General features: G+C 40.6%; 1 protein-coding gene across 6 annotated transcripts in view; it reads right to left on the bottom strand.

The window, feature by feature from the left end:
- Positions 1-24851, bottom strand: part of HECW1 (HECT, C2 and WW domain containing E3 ubiquitin protein ligase 1) — a 230445-nt gene that overhangs the window by 141131 nt on the left and 64463 nt on the right. For 5 of the 6 annotated variants that reach the window (XM_052698978.1, XM_052698976.1, XM_052698974.1 and 2 more), the window contains one exon: positions 11580-11904. In XM_052698978.1, coding sequence (XP_052554938.1) covers positions 11580-11904 — 325 coding nt within the window. Of the gene's footprint in view, positions 1-11579; positions 11905-13877; positions 13971-24851 lie in introns of those variants that run through there. The other variant, XM_052698980.1, reaches the window with a different exon arrangement.

Raw genomic sequence — 24851 nt, 5'->3', positions numbered from 1 at the left:
TGGTGCAGGAACTCCAGATGCTGTCAGCAGGCCCTTGGTATTTGAAAGCTTGTCTGAAATACCCAGAAAGACACAAACAGAGCTGATACATCTTCCTCAGAGGAACTGAGGTAGTTCAAAGTACAAACAGCAGAGCGATCCTTTTGGTCAGTTTGGGTTTAAGGGGTAAGAGAAAGAACAGTGCGCCTTCCCGTACAGTATTTTGTGGATAAATATGATTAGTCTATCTTTCCATATTCTCCAAGGACAATAACTGCAGAATAATCTGGGCTCCATTCAAAGAAAAAAATACCTAACACTACAGAGGAACACAATGTCAGACAGGTTCCTGAACTTGGTACAATACTCCACTCTCTTATCCATCTTTAATTTGATTTAACATCGCATATTGCAACACTTGCTTTCTGCACACTCAGTGCAATTACTGCACAAAAATAGAAACCACACTTCATGTTTTGATCCTTTATGAATAAGAAATGCTGCACTGCTGAAATTACAGAAGGCTTTACAGTCCTTAGTTGAACAAATCTGCTTTAGTTTCCAATTTAAAAGTGCTTCTGGTCAATATGTATGTCTACACTATAATCACAAACTTACATACTTAGGAAAAAGCTTTTAAAAATGTTTTCTGTGCAAAGAAGTCTAGCTCTGGTTGATCTGTTTTGCAGTCTGCATAGAAAGCTGGGAAAACACCGTAAAGCACACAATGTCAATAAACTAAAACTATTTTGCAAGATAACACAAATGTAAGCTATGGATAAGCTTTCTATTTTTTCACTTTCTTCACTTACCACCCAGTTTATCATTTGAAGAAGAATGTAAAATGATGATAAATTTCTTATTTACAGAGATATCACAATAAATGTTCACAAATAATGGTTATAGTTACAGGAGTCGATAGGAATGTTTCCATTGACTGTGGTCAACAGCAATGGATCTGGCTTAAAATCATGGTTAATTCACTTGCCAATTTCAATTGCCTTTTTATTTATGTATAAGGTGAAAATACAACACTGTTCTCATAAATGCAGAGCTTGTGTAAAATTCAGCCTGATGGAAATGCTCCCTTCATTTCAAACTACACATTGCTTTATTGTGTCTCAACTCAGAGTGCTTTTGGTGAAGGTACATTAACATGACAAAAGGACAATGACCATACTGCAAGTTACAGATAGCATCCAATCCCCTCTAATTTCTAGAAGAGTTCTAGAAATTCTTCACTGGTGTTGTAAGCTCAGTCCTTGACCTAAGAGCTACATACGTGCTTTTGCTACAGGAGTGGTTCCATTTTAATTCCACAAAAATTACTTCTCTTTAAGTGGATAGGGGGTAAGCTCAGAGTTAAAAAATGTGAACAATGCGTGGAGAGTAGCAATGAGTGGAAGACACAACAAGAGAAAGACCAGAGGAAAGTCAAGGTAGGAAGAAAAAGGATCATACTAAAACAAAGAAAGAGTTGGCAAAGTTGCAACAATTCTTGGTCACCAAGGACAGGATATAAAGTATACTTTCACTTCTATTTCAGCTATGTCTGGAATGGAACTTGGTAAGGGATGTGAAAAATAACAAGAAGGGATTCTATAGGTACACTGGCCAGAAAGGCAAAGGAGAGTATATCCTCTCTGATAAATAAAAAGGGAGAACTGGCTTGAACTGAGATGGAAAAGACTGAGCTACTCAAGTTCATTGTCCCAGTCACCACTGACACTCAGGCTTCTGAAGTTTCTCATGTCTCTGAACCTTTGAGTGGAAGTCAGGAGAGCAGAGTCTCTCCCAGTATAAGAGAAAAGCATGTCCAAGATCAACTCAGGAAGGAAAAGCAACTGATGTAATCTACCTGGACTTCTGAAAGGTCACTGATACGGTCCCACACCACATCCTTATCTCTAACTTGGAGAGAGATGGTTTTGAAGACTGGATTACTCGATGGATAAAGGAACTGGTTGGATGGCTGCAGCCAGAGGGTTGTGGTCAACAGCTCTGTATTCAGGTGGAGGCTGGTCACAAGTGGTATCTCCCAGGGGTGATTCTTGGGACAGGTGCTATTTAACATCTTTATCAGTCACACAGACAGTGGGTTGAGTGCACCTTCAGCAAGTTTGTGGACACAAAGCTGAGTGGTACTGTTGACACAATAGAAAGAAGGGACGCCATCCAGAGGGACCTGGACAGGCTTGAAAAGTGGGCCCACGAGTACCTAACGAGATTCAACAAGGCCAAGTGCAAGGCGATGCACTTGAATCATGGCAGTCCCAGGTGTATGTACAGACTGAGACAAGAACTCATTGGGAGTAGCCTGGCAAAGGACTTCAATGTCCTGGTAGAAGAGAAGTTGGACATGAGTCAACAGTGTGCACCTGCAGCCCTGGAAGACCAATTGTATGCCTGATTGCACCAAAAGAAGGCTGATCAGCCCTTGTGAGGTCCCATCTGAAGTACTGCATTCCAGCCATGGGGACCCCAGCACAAGAAAAAGCTATTGGGATGGGTCCAGGGAAGGGCCGTGAAGAAGATCAGAGGGATTGGAGCATCAATCCTGTGAAGAAAGATTGGGCTTAGTCAACCTAGATAAGAGAAGGTACTGAGGAGACATCACTGTGGCCTTCTAACACTTAAAAGGAGCTTATAGTCAGGAGGGGGACACAAGTTTTACACACTCTGATAGTGGTAGAAAGAAGAATTGTTTAAAACTAAAAGAGGAGAGATTTAGATTAGAGGTTAGGGGAAAATTTTCATTCAGAGGGTGGTGAGGTGCTGGAACAGGTTGTCTGAAGAAGGTGTTCAAGGCCAGGTTGGATGGGGCCCTGATCTTGTGCCTGATTTAGAGGTTAACAAGCATGCTCACGGCAGAGGAATTGGAACTCGGTGATGTTTAAGGACCCATCCAAACCAAGCCATTCCATGATTGTATGATTCTATGTCTGTCCCAGACACAGATTTCCAATTTAATGTTCCTGGACTTCCAGGTATATTCTCATAATCATGACAGATGGGACACATTTGGCTTTTTGTACAGCAACAGTTATACTTTAGCTATGCATTGCACAATTTTCTCCACAATTAATGACATTTAGCTTTCACACCAGTTTGAAAATGGGAGAGAGAATGCCAAACAAAAATGATCATGAATGCCTCAGTGCATACTGAAATCAGAAGATACACAACATTTAGTGAGATCCAACATAAAAGAGCTTTTTGTTGTTGGTTTCTTTCTTTTCTTTTTTTTTTTTTCTTTTTTTTTTTTTTTTGCTTTGTTTTTAATATATTAGCCAGTCAAAAGTTGTTGCAATCAGTGGAAGCCTTGCCAGTACATTTAGGAAAATGTGGATTAGGAGAAAACAGTGAACCCATGAAATTTCTGAAGGATAATAAAATAAGAGATGTTGCAGGGCCAAAGCAATATAAAGACGTGATATAAACAGAGATAGGAAGATCTAAAATGCAAACAAGAATGGCACTTGTCCAGAGTAACAATGTTCATTAAAAATGGGAGAAATAATTTGCAGTACTTAAAAAATGGACTTACAGAGATGTTGAAAGACATAACAGCAGACAGCAAATTGAACTGAAGATTGCGATCTGATACAGCAGCAAAAAAAAGAAGGAAAAGCACCACATAACTCAGACATGTGCTCTGAAGCACCATGTTGTAAAGAATCGCTTGATAATCTGGAGTGATTTTATCTGAAAAATGGCATTCAACTAGAAGTTATTATAATGTAGAAATTCAGTGAGGAAAGAAATGTCTTTAGGGCTGGCGAGATCAATGGATAAGAAAAGATAAAGAAAGCTAAAGGTAGTCATTACAGTAGTCATGATGGACTATGAGGATATTCAAATACTATGAACAGTGCACTTAAGTGTTACAAACACTAAGGAGCGAGAGGAATGATTTAGATAGGTTTAGAAAACTAAGATGACATACACATGCCGAACCTTCAAAAACCATGTGGTTAGTTTGACAACCTGCATAGAACAACCCTTTTTGGATTAAGCCTTATCTTGTTGAGAGTTACATTTGTGCATCCCAATGTTTATGCTGTGATTGATTCTACTCAGTCATTGGTCTGAATTTGCTCCGTGGATCAAGCATTTTCAAGGACTGAGGCCATAAACTGACTTTTGGTGTCCCAGTATCCCTTGACTGCCTGATTTCTTCAAAAATGCTTTAGTGAGTGGTCATTACTGTCTTAATGACTGGTGTGGTATATATAGCAGTGTGGGTCCCATTGCACAGAAGCAGTGTTATCCACGGGTATCAGGATGATGGAAATCACAGAGGCCTGAAGCTGGAAGGCTCCTGGCCTATATTACTTCCCTTTCCAGATACTCAAGATGGCAGCTGAAGTGGAAGACTCTTCTGCAAACTCACCTGGAAATTTTCATAATACCAGAGCTGTCATTTTATGTAGAAATACTAAAGGAAAATAGGAATCTTTCAGCACATAGTATACACCTCTCTATCACATATTCAAGACACAGAAAGGAAATGAACTGGCAACCTACGGGCTTCCTTACCATTGACTACCATGACCTGATGACTGTGCCAAAAGACACAATGGCACTGTACAATTGCCTTTACAGGAGTTTTGTAATACTAACATTGTCAACAGCAGACAAATACAGACACAAACCTTGGAAGCTCTGAGAAGGGATCAGAAGCTATACACGTAGTTAATATGCAGAGATCCTTAATTGCATCTACCTCTAAGAGGTGAAACTGAATCAAATGCTAATGGTTAGTGACATACACAGTGGGTCTGGAAATGACACACGCTGGTTTTGTGGGACAAAGTAGTCCACTAGATACAGAACTGCAATACACAAAAAGAGTGATTCAGTCTGAAAAGACAAGTCACTTCCATAAGAGCCAAGAACAGTCAGGGGAGTGCAAGCCAGGTGGAAACAAAGAACTCATATATAATGTATGTGCCAAAGGATACGATAACTCTTACCTCCTCTGTTCAGCATTTGTCAGTATTTTATTGTTTGTTATGACAGGTTTGCTCCTCTAACACTTTTTCTTCCTGAATTAAAAGGTGTTGTTCTTTGTGAAAGCTGTGTGGCCTCTGGACACTGCTGGGAGCAGAACTGCAGGTGCCAACAAAACTAAACTTGCTGATGTGCTCACAGCAAGCCAAGGCAGCTAGCCCCAGCCCAGATCCACCAAGTAATAAAGAACAGCATGATCTGCTATTAGGCTATAAAAGGATCAGAAGATAGCAACCCCATGATATAACATCCAACAACAACAATAAAATTAACCACTTAGAAGCAGGCACATTCTGAAGTGCTTTGTTTTAGTGATGGCTGTATCTCAGGTAGAGAGGTGAAGCAACCAATATGTAAATGCACAGAGTGAGATGAAGTCAGGGATAACAGCTGTAATGCACAGACCCACAGTTCCTAGTCTTATGTGACACTGTTCATATGTGCAGAATGTTTGATAAAATAGCTGTACAAACAAGTTCTGATCCAAGACCAACTGCAGGAAAAATACACGGCTCTTTCTACTTGATTCAGTAGGCAATAATGGCACACAAGGCCCTCCAAGCCTAAAATCAATCTGAAGAACGTTTAAATAAATGTTTAAATGATATTAATGAGATTTCTTGGGTTACGGCGCAATTTGCCTTTTTGGGAGAGAAATAACATCAAAGGCTAAAACAGAGGAGCAACACATTACTTTAAAGCTAAACTTCAGCCATTAATTAGGTCAAGGCATTTGACCTAGTTTACTTACATACATTTAAGAACTGTTACTCTGTCAAAAACAAATAGAGTCAGGAAATCGGACCCTGTGAGATTTGTGAAAGAAGAAAAACGTAATGAATAGCCTTTAATAAATCTTTACATTCCCACAAGGAACTGTCAAAAGAGAAAGGACTTTACTGTATGCAAGTAATATTAGCACTGATTGATTCCTAAAGTCAGTACGCACAGACACCAGGGCAAACAATTCCTTCAAAGTTTGATTTAAACATTTCTCAATTGGTACTCTACATCAGATATGAGATGATGACAGATGTGAAATCTAGTACCAGCTAAAATGCTACTACATTAATTATAAGATAGCTCTTTAAAGAAGCTGCCAGAAGCCCATATTAATTCATCTAAGAGTCTTCATACAGTAGCAAATAGTAATAGTAAAAGAGAAAACAGAGGAAGAGAAAATTGAGATAAATAAGTGCAAATATTCCATCCATCTCACAGTAGCTACTAAGTGATAGATCTCATAAACAAACAAACAAACAAAGAAACAAACAAACAAACAAATAAACAACACTATCTTAATTATTCATAACTTTGTTTTGGCTTCATCTTTTTTTTTTCTTTTTTTTTTTCCATGTTTGTTTTTTTTTACTCGTAGCTTTTCTGCAAAGAAAGCTCATAAATTCCAGAGATTTCCAAGTAGAAACAAAGCTGTGTTGTCACGTTCAAATTTCTCAGACAACTCTTTTTGGTTGTTTACATGTGGACATGTTTCTGAAAGACTGCTGATATTCAAAATGCTACAGCTCCCTTGAGGGAAGACACGCAAATATCAGGCGAGCTGTCACAGAATCCAGATATTCCACTGCCTAGCTTTGATCTGATATATGCTCAATGGGAACTTCAGACCATCTCCAGAGTTCTAGCTTAGCAGTGATGAAATGTAATTCCTATTCCTGAGGGCACAATATGTCTTAGGCACCCAGAAAGGCTTGTTTTTCGAAGTCCCATATTTTCTGTCATCTTACCGTGGCTAATCTTAAATTACTTTAAAGTAATAAGACTTGTATTTTAAGAGTCAACGTTTACTAATCTCCTTTCAACTGAAGAGTTTTTCTTATGACCCTTCAACAAAATCAGATAAATGCTTTCACCCAGTTACAGGGCAGGCATCATCAATAATATTTTTTGGCATGAGATACATAGTCACGATATTTTACACTGTTTTACATGAGAGTGGCTGTCTAGTCAATTTCCTAAGAGCATGAGCAAGTGAACTCCAAGAATCAGTTCTAAATTCAGTTTTCACCTGCTTCTGCAAAGCCTGTTGGGACATTCTTACAAATCTGTGAACGGATTGAAGGGGAAAAGAGCAGATACCTTCATTTTTTATAAAAGTGACTGCAGCACAAGTAGCCAGAATTTCTCTAAATGGATGACTCTCTTGCTCCTCTTTCATGCTGCTTTAACCTTTTAATACCATCCCAGAATGCAATGTAGTTTCTCTATTAAAACATATAATCTACAACACAACACCATTTTTGCTTTTTTAAAATGTTTCTGGAAATCTTCTTTATCAGCTATATTTCTCCAAGACTTGGAACATTTTTGTTCTGAAGACTGCAGCTTATCGGGTATCATTAAAAGGAGTCGTAGGAGTGACTTGTTTTTATGCATTTCAAAGCCAACACTCATATAACACTACTTTGAGATATTTCCCAGAAAACTACTATGGGAATGATTAAAGTCCTCTGAGGTGGGAACTGCCTTGTGTTCTGCTTTTGGTATAGCCTCTTTTAGACTTACCAGCACCTCCCATAAGACAAACAACAAACAATAACTCTAATGCTCCAGCAGTGATATTTATAGAAGATCGACACCGTGCTGCCTGGTACTTCAAGGACAAAAATAATTTCCCATTGCTCTAATGACTGACCGCAACACAATATTGCTTCATTCTAACCTTTCAGCTTAAATTTCACAATCACAAAAAAGATTGGGCTTGTGCAGCCCAGGGCCTGTGTTTGTCCAAAAGCAATGCAATAGTTGACAGTGTTGCTGCACAAGTGGTAACAACAAAGGTTATGACACTACTCCCCTGTCAAGCAGACTGGGAAGATCTCATACTTTCTTTGGTTCTCCTGATCCAGTCTGCCTGGCTGCTAATTCAAAATGTAGTTGTGTATCAGTTTACTTTACGAAAGTCGTATCTGAAAAGTCATGAACACTTCCTTCCTAAACAGGAGCGCAGACTTGGGATACCTGTGCAAGTGCACAGAACAGATCACAGAATCATAGAATCACAGAATGGCTGAGGTTGAAAAAATCCGTAAGGATTATCTAGTTTCAACACCCCTGCTGTGTGCAGGTCACCAACCAGCAGCCCAGGCTGCCCAGAGCCACATCCAGCCTGGCCTTGAATGCCTGCAGGGATGGGGCATCACAGCCTCCTTGGGCAACCTGTGCCAGTGCCTCACCACTCTCTGATGAAAAACTTCCTTTTCATATCCAACCTAAACCTCCCCTGTCTCACTTTAAAACCATTCCCCTTGTCCCATCACCATCCACCCTCACAAGCAGCTGTTCCCCCTCCTGTTTATCCGCTCCCTCCAAGCACTGAAGGCCACCATGAGGTCTCCCTGTAGCCTTCTCTTCTCCAAGCTGAACAAGCCCAGTTCCCTCAGCCTTTCCTCACAGCAGAGCTGCTCCAGCCCTCTGCTCATCTCAGTGCCTCCTCTGGACCCACTCCCAGAGCTCCACGTCCTTCCTGTGCTGGGGGCCCCAGGCCTGGACGCAGCGCTGCAGATGGGGCCTCACAAGAGCCGAGCAGAGGGGGACGATCACCTCCCTCTCCTGCTGGCCGCCCCTTTTTCATGCAGCCCAGAACACAGCTGGCCTTGCGGGCTGCAGGCACACACTGCTGCCTCATGGCCAGCTTCTCGTCCACCAGGACCCCAAGTCCTTCTGCGCAGGGCTGCTCTCAAGGACATCTTCCCCCAGTCTATATAAAAATACCTGGGATTGCCCTGGCCCAAGTGCAGCACCTTGCACATGTCCTTATTGAACCTCATTGGGTTCACACGGGTCCAGTTCTCCAGCCTGTCCAGGTCTAAACCAAAGGATTAGTTTGGTCTCCAACTCCTGCAGATTTATCACAAATGTTGAAATGCGGTATGCATCAGTGCTTTACTTCAGGACAGAAGCATGTTTTGTAATGATACTTCCCATTGTCCTTCCTTCAGTTCACATTTGTAGCAATCTCCAGACACACAGACTCTACTTTTTCCTGGTGGACCAAAACTGAAAGATGCACCATAATTACTACTACTTGAATAGGCTGAAGCTGCCCTAAAGACAAGCCCTTTGAAATGCATTCAATAGTTGATTGCTTCTAGGGATTCTTTCCTCTAGATTTGCTCTGTATCAGTAATGTATAGATACAATCATTGCACCAGTCACTTGCCTAGTCTCCAAGATTTTTCCACATCACATCAACACCAAAAAATCAAGTGATTCTCACAGTATGCCACATTTTTTACAGTAACCAGAAAAATAAATTTGACCTCACATTAGGTTTTGGAAAGGAAGGAGAGAAAAGAATGGAAAAAATAAAAGAGATTAGGATGCTTCTGTCTGCTATTTCGTTGATTATTTAGATTGGGAACCTGAGAGGATGGAGATAATACATCTCCAAAGACACTGAGGGTCAACGGTTCATTTCTTGGGGACTAAAAGCAGTGAACATTTTTCAATTGGCAGCAGCATTCATCAGAATGAGCCATTGATTCTTTCCATTAACATCGGGCACTCTGCCAGTAAGTGCAAGGATGCATTTCACAGATTGTACTTCTAGTTTATCGGGGTGTTTTGGGCAACATCCTGATTGATTAGGTAAAGTATGAAAGAGTATCAGGGAGAGTTTTTCATTTCACTGATAATCCTCTATGTATTCAGGTTACCTATAAAAAAAATTGGGGTTCATCAAAAGGATGTATCCTCACAGCCCTTGAAACAATCATTTGAGCTCGAAAACCTCTCTTAATGAGTTCATCCAACATGCAAGAGCTCTATGGACTTTCTGTTGACTCCAAACCACCAGAAGTTGCTCTCTTCCTTTTTACAGGAGCAATACAGTCCTTCACTACTGCAGAATATTCACAGTGCCCAGAAATAGGAGTAGCTGCATCTTCTCATCTGCAATCTTAATTAAACACAAGTATTTACGAAGGTCAACAAACCAAAATGCTTTCAATGCATCTATAATCCAGTTTGGTTTTTGTTTGTTTGTTTGCTTGTTTTTCCTGAAATATTTAAATTCCAGACTCTTACTTTCACTGATTTTCAAAACATGGTATTTTATGAGGTTACTCACAGGAAGGAAGCCTGGCTTCCTACATACCTCACTCCTTTCCCTCCATGCCACCCTTGTATTCTCCATCTCCAAGCCTCACCAATACAATGAATAATATAACAATATTCCTTTTCCAATATCTACCACTATGCCAACAGATCTGCTTCAATCTCACAACTAGTGCCTTCTCACATCTTGTACATGCCAACATTGTTGCTCCTAATATCCTCAGTGCAAGATGCCAACATTTTTGATCTTACCCACTGAAGCACTTGAACAATACATCATTGCCCAACTCACAACCTTGTATGCTTTATCTGCTTAGCTTGCTTTCTGTGCAAGATATGTCATTGTTATTGGAAGTAAAATACTTCCGTAGTGCTTCACAGGCTTATCACAGAATCACAGAATCACAGAATTGTAGGGGTTGGAAGGGACCTCCAGATATCATCGAGTCCAACCCCCCTGCCAAAGCAGGTTCCCTATAGCAGGTCGCACAGGTCGGCATCCAGGCAGGTCTTGAACATCTCCAGAGAAGGAGACTCCACCACCTCCCTAGGCAGCCTGTTCCAGTGCTCTGTCACCTCACTGTAAAGAAGTTCTTGCGCACATTTGTGCGGAACTTCCTATGCTGCAATTTCCAGCCGTTTCCCCTTGTCCTGTCTCCACTCACCACTGAAACCAAACAGGTTTATCCAAACAGGTAAGGGCAGAGCTTGATCAACACTTCCCTTTTTGGCATGCACAATTTACAAATTTTGACAAATTTACAAATGCACCAACATTCCAGAGAGGAATGTGTCTGAAATTGATCCATCATGCTTAAAACTTACCAGATGGCAAAGAATTAACACAGACTTCAGTCTAGGCAGTAGGACTATTTCAAATCAGGCCAACATGCTTATTTTGTATTAAAGTGAAACAATTAGGTAAAAGTCCATTAAAACCATCTCTTATTACTCTTAAGTGGGGCTGGGCTTTAAACAGATGGAGATGCCAAAAATGTGCTAATGGTTGAACAGAGATTCCAAAGTGTGAAAGAAAAAAAAAAAAAGTCCTCTAGGACACAACTCCAGACTGCCTCAGTCTATAATTATTATAAATAAATATCTTTATTCTATCTCTATTCATATTCTTGACTTCTAAAATCTCTCATCTGGTACAGATTGCTCAAGGACTTGCAAGAGGAAACACTGAAAATACTATGTGTTCTTAGTACAGGAGGCATTTTCACAAAATTTAAATGGCTTTAAAAATAAAGTGCCTTGAAATTTCAGGAAGCTGTCAATAGAAAGGATTGTCATATCTGCATTGAAAAGGAAGTCAGAGTTGCAGAAGTCAGACTGCAACTAGCAACTCATGAGCCAAAGAAATCTTGTAGCATATAAACCTACTTTGAGATTACGCTCAGTTTACCTGTATTAGCTCATTATAACCATTTGCCCATAACACTCTAATGTTTACAACCAATAAAAATAGCAAGAAAAGCAAATGGGAAGGTGTAAGAGGGCCTTACCTATGAGATACATGCCAATCCAGTCCCCTGCGTCCACTTCCTCCTTTATATCCCAGTATATCACTAGGTCCTGTGAGTGCCCAATGGAATAGTAGGAGCTGCTGACCATCAGGGTAGATCGGCTGTCTGAAGTGACAAGGTCTGTGTCACTGGTAGACCTGGGAATGGTGACTGTCTCGTGGGAATTGTTCCTGATGTCCATGTTATGGAACTGGTCAGGGTTATAGCTGTATCTGAGCGGCTCTTTGCACCGGCGCCGATTTTGTGAGTTCCTAGATGGAGACGCCATAGCTGCCAGGCCCAGGAACCTGTTTTGGTACAGATTCTGTAGAAAGAAAAAGAGAAGGGAGTATTTACAGTATGATTCATATTTCAGCTATGTCAAAGTTCATGGAAAGTAGCACATCAGAAAGTAAAAGAGGAGCACTTGGCACTGACACGAGGCACAAAAAGGTTTAGCAGGAAACAGACATTGCTACTCCAACTTCTCCTCTTTAACTCTTACCATGAAAACAAGTGCAAAACTGAGCCATACATCACCAAGCCCAGCTGCAATTGGCAGTGTGTGAGGAAACCAATAGCAGCTGGCTTCCTCGAAGTTAATGCACACATCTAGACACAGACTATCAGTCTGCTAGGGAGTCATTCTCTTTAGCACCAGGAGGTTGGCTTTCTGCTTTTGACTCCTGGAGTCAGGTCCTCTTCTCACTAATCTTATTACATTTGCAGAGGAATCTTTTTTAAGGCACAGTTGCTACATTTGCCTATTTGGTTTACATTAGTTAAGTAAGAACTTCTCCTCCCAGCCTCAGACTGGAGGAGTTTGTGCCCTAATCCCTCATACCAAAATAAAGATGCCTTCACTGAAGTGTAAATATAAACAAAGTGTTGCAGTGTCTTTCAGTACAGCTGATTTCAGCTTCACCGTGGCTTAAATCCATTTTAATGACAATTCATTGATATGTTCTAATACTGTAAGAACGCATTTTATTGTGTGTATTGATGTGAACAGTACAAGTAGCAAAACCTAAAAACAGTTCACAAGGATATGGTCTCCAGAAACCTGAGTCTCCTGTATTTCCAGCATTGATTCCATACAAATAATCTAGAAGAAAGGAAATCCCCAAACTGGAAAAAATGTCACAGAGTTAGGACAATATAGTGACACATAATTATCTGGACTAGATGTCATGCTGATATTATAAATAATATCATACATGCGCGGCTGCATTAGTAAGTAGAACAAACATCAGGACAAATAATTATTCCACATGTCGTTGCCAGTTTTGCAGCTTTTCCACACAACTCTAACAGCATCTGTGTCTGTAAAATGTGCAAGCATGCACTTTTTAGCCCTGGTGACAGAACACCAACCACAAAAAAAAAAAAAAAAAAGGCTTTAAAAAATCAAAGAAAGATCCTCTCTATTCCTTGTGGAAGCAGTATGATCCATCACATAAACCCACTATAACAACAGAAAAGAAAAAAAAAAAGGAACAGAATGAACACATTTAGCTATATTCTCATTTTTATTACGCAGTGTACAGTGTAAATTATAAAGCAGGAGTACTGAACGGCCAAATGGTGACCCAACAGCACAACAGAACAGTCTTTCAGATCGTAAAAGCGCCTTTATAATCACATTTAGATGCATTGAGCCTATGATATGCCCAGTATGAAGTTGTTTGAAGCTGAGGGTGTCAGCACTGCCTTGGTGACCAATCTACTGCTTGCCTATTTCCTATGTCAGAGCTCATCTAGGAGAGGAAGAACAAAGCAGCACAAATGGAGTTTCAGTTCTATCAGCTGTGTTCAGTTACTTTTGTGTTCAGCACCTGAAGTAACAGATACAGAGGTCTTTCCTTTGGTCTTCCTCACTTGGACTTACATAATAACATCATAGAATCACTAAGGCTAGAAAAGACATCTAAGATCATCTAGTCCATTCGTCTACCTATCACCAATATTTCCCCACTAAACCATACCTCTTAGTACAACATCTAAAGGTCTCTCAAACACCTACAGGGACAGTGACTCAACCACCTCTCTGGACAGCCCATTCCAGTGTCTGATCACTCTGTCAGAGAAGAAATTGTTCACAATGCCTGCCACTGGTTACACCAGAGAAGAAGCTGACCCCCACCTCGCCACAACCTCCTTTTCAGTAGTTGCAGAGAGTGATGAGGTCGCCCCTGAGCCTCCTCTCCTCCAGACTAAACAACAAGCTCCAGATCCCTCAATGTCTTGCCTGTAGTGAGTGGCCCAAAACCCAACACACTACTCAAAATTCAGTCTCACCAGCACTGAGCACAAGGGGAAGATCACCTCCCTGTTCCTCCTGGCAACAGTATTTCTGAGGCAAGGAAGCCATTGGCCTTCTTGGCTACCAGAGCGTACTGCTGGCATAACACTGGTTGTTGTGACCAAAGTCCAGAACCTGACACTTTGTCCTGTTCAGCTTCATCCCACTGGCCTCAGTCCAGTAATCCAGCTTGTCCAGATCCCTCTGAAGGGCCTTCCTGCCATCGGGCAGGTGATTACATCTCCCGAATTTAGTGTCATCAGCCAGCTTACTGAGAGAGAATTCAATCCCCTCGTCCAGGTCATCAATAAAGATATTAAACAGGACAGACCACAGTACTGACTGTTGGACAACACTATCTGTGAGCAGCCACCAGCTGGATTTAACTCCATTCACCATCACAACTAAGATTATGAAAAACTGGGTAATAGAGATCTTTTAAATTAATATCCAGTCGAAGCACAGAATTACTATTATCACTGTTGGACAACACATAGTTTCTCTACTCCTATCAGCTAAGCTAGGGTAAATTAGAATTTCCTCCAGTGAATTCATGAATTAAATTTCTTTTTCATATCAGGAGTCCTTTAGTGTACAGACAGCTCAGCAACAAGTATTTAGCCTAAAATATCAATGTGCTAATAAAAGTAGCTCTGTAAAGTCCTACTGAAAATGAGATTTTTGGAGTATTATCTGTGGGCAGAACCTGCCTCTTATTTACATTACTTACTCCATCTGACAAACATCAGATAAAAACAAATTTTAGGGTATAACAAATTTTTCACAGCAACTCCTACCCCTAACAAGGGAAAGAAGAAAGGTGCAGTCAAAGAAAATGACAGACAAGATCTATAAAGAAAACCGATCTGAAGAAATGCATGAATAGAAAACTTATAATCATAAATACTGTGAAAAACTTCACAAATTTTATGTCCCTTTCATACTCCCAGCTCTTTGTGCCCCACTGCTGTTTGGCACTGCACAGCAGAGCTGTTGCAAGTGCTGCTTTTCCTTCACAGCCCCAGAAAACGGCACCTAGAAGACTCCATCTCCCAGATATCAGAAAAATCTTTACAAATTTCTTTTGTATTTCTTTTTGTATTAAATTTCTCCAAAGGATTCAGAGCTGCTACACAGCTTCTAATGGAGACCTAGAGTGTCTGAGAAGGTGAGAATGTTATTATTTGGGATTATTATGCCAGAAGGATAGGTGATGCCTTAGCAATACAGAGATAGAGCCCAACTCAGGGACACAAGGAGCCAGCTCTATTTGCTCTGTAGAAATTTCAGAACCGCCTTTCAAATACTCAGGCTCATGACCAGTTACTTGCTACCACTGCTTTGACAGAGCAGCTCTGTCTCTGCAAGTCAGAATTGTGCTGTGATAGTCTCTTACTGTCCATACAAAAGATATTGATGTGACTGAAACACAGCCGGTCGCTACAGTACTGGCAAAAGAGGAAACTACAGGGAACAAGGAGATGCTATTAGTCAGCTGACAAAGGGCTCTAACTAAGGGGTATGAAGACATTCAGATGTCTGCAACCCTGAAAACAGGATTCCAAGGGCAAGTACTGAGAAAAATAGTGAGGAAACTCTTATGATGGGAAGCCTGGGACACAGCACATTCACTAGTCAGGAAGTTTAAAATGACTGTTGCTAAGTCTGATGTGATGAGCAAATTGGACATGCAGTTCCCTATTTCCTCATTTTTCCTCTGGAGATGAAGGTTCTTTTGATATTCTTTGCAAACTATAAGTAAAAGTTTATGCGTTTCGTAAGACAGACACAGGAGTCAAGACAAAAAAGAAGAGCAGGCTAGTGAAAGAAAAAGATTATGACAGCAGAACTCTTAAAGTAAGTTAAGATCACTTGTATCAAGGCAGATAGTGCATTAACAGAAATATAAGGTAGTTTCAGTCTCTGTTAAAGATTCAATTGGGAGGTCAATTTTAAAAATGATTTTAAAGCTTAAGTCGTGGCCCAGGTGTGAACATACAGAGCAACACCTCAAGACCAGGACAGAAAGTCAAGCAGAAAAGTAGCACTGCCTATAAGGAGGTGCAGATCTTTAACTTCAAGCTAGGCCTACTGAAAGGGCTTTCTGCTCAGAAAGTTTTTTACATGCAGCTGGGAAGATGCATGTAAGATGGGAAGTTTTTTACAGGCAACTTCTGCAAGATGGGAAATTCAGCTCTGCTGGGAAGAGTAAAGAGGCTGTGTGGAAGCAAAAAATTAAGAATGAATCCCTCCTTGTGAAGAATACTCGCATTTCCCATCCCCAAGGGCACAGTACAATCAACCCTGGGATTGGAGACTACTACAAAACAAAAGGATTTGGACAGCCCAGAGAACTTTACAGGATCAGACCCTTTACTTGAGAGGCACAGGAATGATTTCTCAGAGCTCCAAAGGAATCATTTAATAGCATGACAGTGTTACAAGCTCCCACAAGTCTAATGAAAACATTTTTCCTGCACGGTATTAAAGAGCGTACAGATGAAACTGCTGCTCTTGGGAGGAGTGAAATGAAGGAGGTTGCAAATGTTTCAAAGAGATGCATGCTGTAATAGCATCAAAGAACATTTGTCTTAATATTGCACATCCATGGCACGCTGTATATCTATTTATGCCTATAATAAACACTAATCGGAAATCAAAGCCATTACACATCTGCAGTGGGTCAAATGGACATTAATAGGTAGTTCATTTTTCCATTTCCTGACCTTTGTGCGTTTCCAGTCTAGCTTTACTGCTATGTTAATGCATCCTCTTCCATTTAACTCTGCTTCAGTGATGTGCAAATCATTGTGAAAATCTGAATCAAAATGAAAGAGCTGGCCCCGAGGTCAGACTGGCAAGGTTCGATGCTGGTCTGTGGGATTGATTCTCCATGTAGGCATATTAGTCACTGCAGCAAGATCTGCCAGCACAGAGCCAGAGGTACTCTTAGCATCTACAGAATGCATCCAGTAACTACACCCAACAATTAAGAGCAGTCCACATTTCCTGAGAGCACTTAAGCAATCTCCTGGGCACAAGCAGATGGATGTGAAACTACAGGGCAGTGTAACTGAAGGCAGAAAACTGGAGTCCAGAAAAAGGAAAAAAGTTAACAATACTTTTTCCCTTCTCTTTTTGGAAGGTGTACGAAAGGAATGCTGTCCAGTGAACTCAGGAAAGCATGCTGAAAGGCACACATATTGCATTTCCAATTAAACAATTCTAGGAATTAAGATTTTCCCTGTATAACCAAACAAGGTCCTGTGTGAAAATAGCATTCCACTGTTTTTTGATGAGATCACTCCAAGCCTCTACATTGTAAACTACTTCTGTCTCACTGGGAGCCATTAACAATAGCATTCCACAAGTTTATACAGAGTGATAACCCAGTCATCATTCACTACAAAAAGCACTGGGAAGCTTCTGCAACAGAATGCAGCAATGAAGAAAATTAATTTATTAATTTATCTCAAATTGTTAGCACGAAAACAGTATTGTCTAAGCAAACTGGCACAGCAAGGAATAAGAAGCAGCCATCAGACTAATGCATTAGCAAAAAATGATCTGAAATTATTGCCAACATTTGTAAAAGACATATTCAGGTATGCAACAACAGTTAGACATGCAGTATGGCCTCAATATAAAAACTCACAGAGATTACTGCAAGGAAATAATGAGAGGGTCAATATGGTAACATTTTAAACCGTGATAACACTGCACAGCATCACTGTTCCTTTCACACTACAAGACGAAAGAACATTAGGAGCTGCTCACATGCTATTACCAAATACTCCAAAGTCCACAGTGCTAGCTTTTGCTGGTGCTTTATGACACACAGAACAGGAAATCTGTATTTTGGCTTGGTTGTAAATGCCAGCAGAAGGTAGGGAAGTGCCACTACACTGCTAAGGGGTAACACAGATGCAGCACAGGGACTGTCTCTCTCCAGGGCAGAGATGAAGCACTCACCTGGTAGGGGAACACAGTCCCTTCCTAACAGACATCCCTGCGTCCATCAACTCCAGCTTCACAGCCACAGCCCTAATGACTGCAATGCCAAAGACTAAGACCACTTCTCACCTTTTCAAACACAAGGACAGTACTTGTGTACAATAATCACTTCAAGTAAAAAACACATGATCATCATTCAATGCTTAGTAGTTTGTTTGATCCGCTACTTAAAGTGAAGAAGCAAAATCTCAGCAGAGAGTAGTCCAAAAGAGTCTGCGTGTCTCACAAGAGATGATTTTTGAAGTCCAGTCACTCTTCACAGCAGATCCAGCTGGACTTCACTGGTCTTCCAGGAGCTCTGTTTATTCCAAAGGTGTTCAAGAGGAAAGAGGTAAGAGCAGGGAGATGGCTCTCCTCTGCAGGCTGAAATTGCTGCTCCTCTATGAAATGGGCAACTGGTATTCATACTGAGAGTGCCAAGAAGCCCTAACCACCCTCCTTCAGATTTCACACACAATAACGACCACTTACCTGAGGGACTTTCCAAACAGGTAGCTGCATTTCTTCTACATCTCCATGCAAAACGCCACTGTCTCTAACAGCACTCACAGTGGCTCAGATTCACCCAATTCCAACTGAACACCTAAGTCACTAATTCAGGGATGCAAGTTCCCAAGACTTTCTGCATAGGCAGAGGCAAGAGACAGGGCTCCTCCCAGAAAAGACTGAGACCAGACGAGGCCTTCTCTAGGATTATCCAGCTCCACCTTTCTTCATCTGTTCAGAGAGCCTGTGACTGGTGGGATCCCAGGTTAAGCCAGATGGGACGGAGTGAGATCTATGTATAAACATTTTGAACTCCACAATTTTATAAAGAGAGACACAGATGGGCAAAGCATTCCTGAGAGTGTCAGAGAGCGTGTCTTCTAAGTACATTTAGGCAGGTGAAATAGAAATCATGAGGCAGATTAAAAGCACATACTAAACTCTACTATCTGATTATTTAAGAACAGTTTGGCTTTCTAGGCAGCACTATAAAATTATTACAACCTAGATGGTACTTCTGGAAGAAGAAAAAAATGAACTAATAAAAAAAATTACTCAGCATACCACAAACACTGTACAGATCTCCTAAAAATGTAATACCAGTAAATGTAGCTGAGGTTCACAGGGAAAGCTGTGAGGAAGCATTGCAACATTTAGGAGAATATGAAGGAAGCGCTACATAGTAAATGTGAGCTGTGGAAGGATATCCAGTAACACACCACATTTCCCAGGACTGTCAGCTACAATCACCTCTCTGCTCTAGAAGTGGGCCCACATTTCCCAACTCCACAGAGTCCAAAGACTCTTCCAAAAACTTTTTGCTGAAAAAAGCCTTGACTTCATACAGTGTGTGAATTCTAAAAATCCCAGCATGCCCCGACGTCAGGGCTATGGTATACCTTCCACCCCAAGTGTTTACAAAAAAAAAAAGGCTTGTGTGATTCTTGTACTGCACACTGACTGCTATCAGAGAGAAAAAAAAAACAAAACAAAAAACCAAAAAAAAAAAAGAACTAAATCAAATGCATTCTGTCAATCCTAGGCAGAACATACTACTTGTAAAATTCACACACGCACAAAAAAAGGTAACAAAATGCAACTAAGCCCAGATATTTTAAGTTTGTAATGTTGATTGGCCCCCCTTCAGACACAAAGGTGTACTATTGCACCTACCATGTACTATTTCTACCACTGGCACTTCTCTCTCTGCCCACTGTGCACAACACAAAGGGATGGATCCATTCACGTGTCTCAAGGTATCCCTCACTGCCATTAGCTGCAAAATCCCTCCATACATCTTGAGCATTATTCCCTGCGAACGGACAAAGAACTGCCTTCCTCTTTCCCTTGACTCTAGGCTACCAGCAAGGTCCCTGCTCCTCTCTGCCATGTCCATAGATGACTGTGTCTTTCTTATATTCTTCTCTTTCTTCTTTTGTAATTCTCAAAGCATCTCTCCTCACTCAGTAATACTACTTTTTCTCTCTCTTTTTCTCACTCCTATACAGGAAGGGACAGAGAACAAGGCACTAGGTGCCATAAGACAGACACTGGTTTCCATGTGGGGATGATGAATACAAAAAACAGGATGGATAGCAAGCAACTCTCTTCATTCCTGGTTCCTTCCAGCTGACCATGGTTGCACACTCCCTGCACCACAGCAAAGAGAGCACTTTAAATCTCAGTTCATTCATTGCCTCTACACTCTGTTATGCTTCTAACATCTTCATTTCTTTTTAAGTGGAAAGAATTTTGAAGTGTCAGCATCTTAATCCCCTAAGGCAGAGAAGCAGGGCAGAAGCAGGTAGGACTGAGAATGCTGCTGGGTATTAATGCTGCCATCAACCACTTCTTTGATCCACAGACAACAAGAAGCCAGACACCAGCTCTCTGGGCACACCCTCAGCTCCGTCTTCCACCTTTCAATGAAGTCTGGAATATTCCCTGACATTTGGAAATTAGTTGGCCACGGAGATCCCATGTTATGCTATCTCCAGACAGATGCAGAAATACCATGAGTGTGCTTGATGTTGCTTCCAATGAAATCAAAGGCAAAACTCCCTCTGATGTCAGTGTGGAACAAGGTGACTTTGCAAAACAGAGCAACATCCAGATAGTTCTCAACAGCTGCAGCAAACAGTTCCACAACTAGAAGGGCAGCACCACAACTGGATTACCAGAACTTTGTGTTTTGACTAAAGCACTTTAAATGTTACCAAGCGTGCCACCACCTCTCTGTTGAAAAATGCACTAAGCACACAGAGCAAAAAATTGCCTTTTAGGACACAGAATCAAATCCTGTGTCTCAGAGTGCTGTCCAAGTGCTTCTTGAGCTCCGGCAGGCTTGGGGCCACAGCCCCTGCCTTGGGGAGCCTGTTTTGCTTAATTTACTTGATATTACAGGTTTTTTAAAAACCAAAACTGTATCCAAAGAGACATTTTGAGCCAATCAGGACTTCTAGTTTTGTACTGAAGAACTCTAAAGGAAAATACACGTATGCCTAGTAATTCCTCAGATCCAGTATTTTGCTGTTAAAAATAATCCTGATTCCATTAAAATCTTTTACTATTACTGATAAACCACAAAGCAAAGTTTAAAGGGTGAGATTTCTCTGCTTCTGGACAGGTGGAACTAGCCTAGATACTTATTTCCAAGCCAGATTCCTACTTAGTGCTTCAACTCAATTGAAGGTTGCTTATGTTTTGATTGTTTAAATCATAATAAATTGTTACTGTAACTGTATTCATGAGAAATTAAAGAAACGCAAATGATCCCTAGAGGAAGTAAGTCATTCTAGTATTACAGTCTCTAGCCTGAGAACAAGAGTCAAATATTACAAAGAGAAAATGTGAGCTCATCATAAAGGGCTCAAAAATTCTCTTGTATGAGGGAACAGCAGCTGTGTTCAGGGACCCTGCTTTCCTCTAACTGACTAGCAGGCAGCCCCTAACTCCATGCCAGCCACTGCCATCACCAAGAGAAACTGGACATGCACTATGAGAAAGTGGAAGGGCTGCCATGAGGTTGAGCTCTGAATTTCAGCCACCCTTACTCTGCTGCTGGTACAGCTCTAATACAGTGATCAGATACCAATGTGCTGCATCACAAAATCTTGTGTATGGGCATATGTCTGTTCACGTTATTGTGGCAGGTTCTAATTTGATTTTTCTTTTTACTCTAGTTCAAATAGTTTGTGTCCTGTGTTCTTAAGATCTCAGGCGAGTTTTCAGATAAGAAGAATGTTGGTGATAGAGACAAAAAAAAAAAGTCATATTCTACTCATAGACATGAACATTCCTGAAAAAGGTTCAAGCCACATCTTCATTTCACTTTAACGAAAACACTTAGCTAGAGCTAACAGCACTTCTTGTGCCATTGGGTCCTAGAAGAATTACAGTTTGTAAGACTGCACTTTTAAAAGTAAGCAAACAAAAGTTTTTGAATTTACTTTCCTAGTAACAACCTCTCTGTCAATGAAGTGCTCTAAATCCACTGAGGATTAGCTTCCAGTGCAATGCAATGAAAGGCTAGAATTTGAATAGCATTCATAAAAACCTGTCGAATTAGGCAAAGTGGAAAACTGTTCAACTCTGCAGGTCATAAACTTGAGTTCTGAAAGAAAGACTGACAATCACACAGCCCATCATAGCAATCACACTCCTAACCACATCTCAATGAATGTCCTGCTGTAGGACCCAGTTCCACTCTGATCAGGACCATGAAGATTGTCGTGTCCAATTCTTTGTACAAATCAATTGAGAGCTGTTTGGTCTCTGGCTAGTCCATCAAAATTAATAGCATTTCTTGTCCTACAGGATGCTATTAACATAAAAGTTGATATTTAGCCTGGAGTTGTATAATTGGAATTGTCAGAGAGGTTAAAATTTAGCTTTTGAACAGGTGAGCAGTTCTCAAGGACTGCAAGAATTCATTTTTGTTGAAGACCCGTGAACAGAAAAGACACTAATCTGGGAAGCTTATCACTCGTAATACATTAGCACATAGACCACATACTAAAGTTTTGAGTAGGTGCTCTCTCAATATTAGTGATAAGCAGATGACTACTTTGTTTTTCTAACCTCTAACTAGAAGTTGATTATTTGCACTGAAGACAGCCGGATCTCACTGGGAGAGCACTTACAGAAACAAAAACAAACCAACAGCAGAATTATTGAAACTATTTTCCTGCAGCACTGTAATCTCATCACCACCAAATCTCTACCAAAATCCCATCATTTTCTTGTCCATATCTCTGAAAAAAAAAAAAAAAAACAAAAACAAAAACCCAACACCTCAAGCAAGCAGCAAGCAAGATTTAGATAAAACCCATCAGCTGGAACTGGTGGCAGGAGGTGGAAGGAACTGCCTTCCTCTGCCCAGTATGGTTCTATTATGTCTCCCCAGCCAACGAGACTTTGAAGAAACTCAATTATCTCACAGACAGCTACTCTTCTCTCTCCTGCTTGAAATTAGCCAATGGCTTCAGAAGTAATTAGTTATGGGAGTGACAGAGAGACAGAAAGTGCAATCATAGGAGTCTTATCAGCCTGGGAAACCAGGCTATACAAATTGTAGTCAGCCTCACCAGTTTAACTGATTACTCATGCAAGGGAATTCACTCGTGTGCATGTTTGCAGAAATAGGCGTTGGGGTTGCTTACAAGCAGTTAGGAAAATACAACAGAAGCCAAATCAAAGTGACTTTGTAGGAGCAGGATTCGACCTAAAATCTAACATAGCGCTACATCCTTTCCATACAGAGTCCAAAAACTGTAAGCACGAATGAAATGAAGCACATACATACGATAAAATTCCAGCCTCCTGGCAAATCTGTTGTAATTCATTTTTTATCCCACGATAAAGGGGGCATCAAGCATGCAATCTTTCTTCAAGAAGTAAAGAAACACACAGAAATGAAAACTTAGTGTCATGAAGAATGAACTCATTTAGATTACAAGATAAAAAAAAATAAATCTCATTTACATTCTTCATTTTTAAAATCCCAATTCCATTCTAGAATATACTTACATAAGAGTCAGAGATTATGTATTTGACAAAGCCTTCTCTGTGGATCATAGAATAATGCTTTTCAATACGCAACTAGGGCTGTAATTTGTTTAAAATCAAACAAATTAAACACTCATTGATTTTAATTAGTTCTGTCACACAGAATCTCACAAACTAATGGAGATTTTCAGGCAGTTTTTCTGTTGGCTTTGAAGAGACAGACCACATCTTGAGAAAACACCTGAATTGACAATCAAAATACTGCACACATCAAAAAAACAACACTAGGGTATGTCACAGAAGGCAAAGCTGCAAAATACTATGGATGCAATGCAGGTGTCCACCTTGGAAATTCTGAACGTAAATCAGCAGCGTATTTACCTTTTACAAAAACAACACAATTATAAAGCCTTTTATTTCAGATTTTTAGAAGCTTCCAGGAGACAACAGCTGATACAACACGAGGTTTTAAGGAGGCATCACGACTTCAGAGACACAGCTCATAGCTTGCCCAATGTCAGGGTGCTGTTCTGTGCTACAGACTGCAGCTCATACACATGGCCATGGGTCCATATCAGACATTTCAGTTGTTCTGCACAGAAACATTCCCTGGATGTTTCGGACTTTGCATCAGATCCTGACCCAGTAAGCCGTTCAAGAGACTGTTCTATTCCTCAGTATACGAGGTCAGAAAGCCCTGCATCTTCACAGCCCTTCAGCTGAGAAGTATAACGAAAAGAATGGCAAGCTTATCACCAAATTTCACTGCAAGTACTCCCCTTCTAATCACTCAAATGCTAGTGATGCTTGATTGAGCTATTTTTTAATCCATGTCTTGCTGTCTGCGGGTGCCCCTCATTCCCCTTTGCAAGGCTGGCAGATAATAAGCAAATAAGAGAGAATCCTTCAATTAAACTGATACTGAAAACAGGGCTTGACATAAACAGGAAGAGGGAATTGTGCCAGAAAATAATCTATTTGTTAATTTTTTCCATTAGGACACACCTCTCATCCTAGCCAATATTTATGCTACTCTAATTAAAGACTTCAGGATAGCAAGGGCTCAAGCTCCCCAGCCACCTCTCCTCATTCCACCTGTGGTTTTGTCCAGCTGCTGCCTCTGCCTGGACCCTATTTCCAAGCTGAGGGCCTGGAAGAAAGCCTAGTGCTTTCCTTCACATGTGCAGGTTGCTAAATTTGCTAAATCTTTTGCTAAATCTTTAAATTTTGGTGGATCTGCTAGCTCTTCTTCCCATCTGACAAAGTTATGGAAGAGATGCAGAATTTGAAACATGCATCCTATTGGATATCATTAGCAAAAAGCATGTATATAAAAATGTAAAAATATATAAAAATATATATAAGCATAAAATAAAGCATTTGCTAAATGCCTTAGTTTTGATATACGGCAAGGCTTATGGCATGAAAATAGCTTCCAGGTATGGCTTCCCCTACATCTGCTT

Source organism: Tympanuchus pallidicinctus, unplaced genomic scaffold, assembly GCF_026119805.1.
Source record: "Tympanuchus pallidicinctus isolate F22 unplaced genomic scaffold, pur_lepc_1.0 scaffold34, whole genome shotgun sequence".
NCBI lineage: Eukaryota > Metazoa > Chordata > Aves > Galliformes > Phasianidae > Tympanuchus > Tympanuchus pallidicinctus.
Note: the sequence above shows the minus strand (reverse complement) of the source record. Positions and strands in the feature narration are given on the sequence as shown.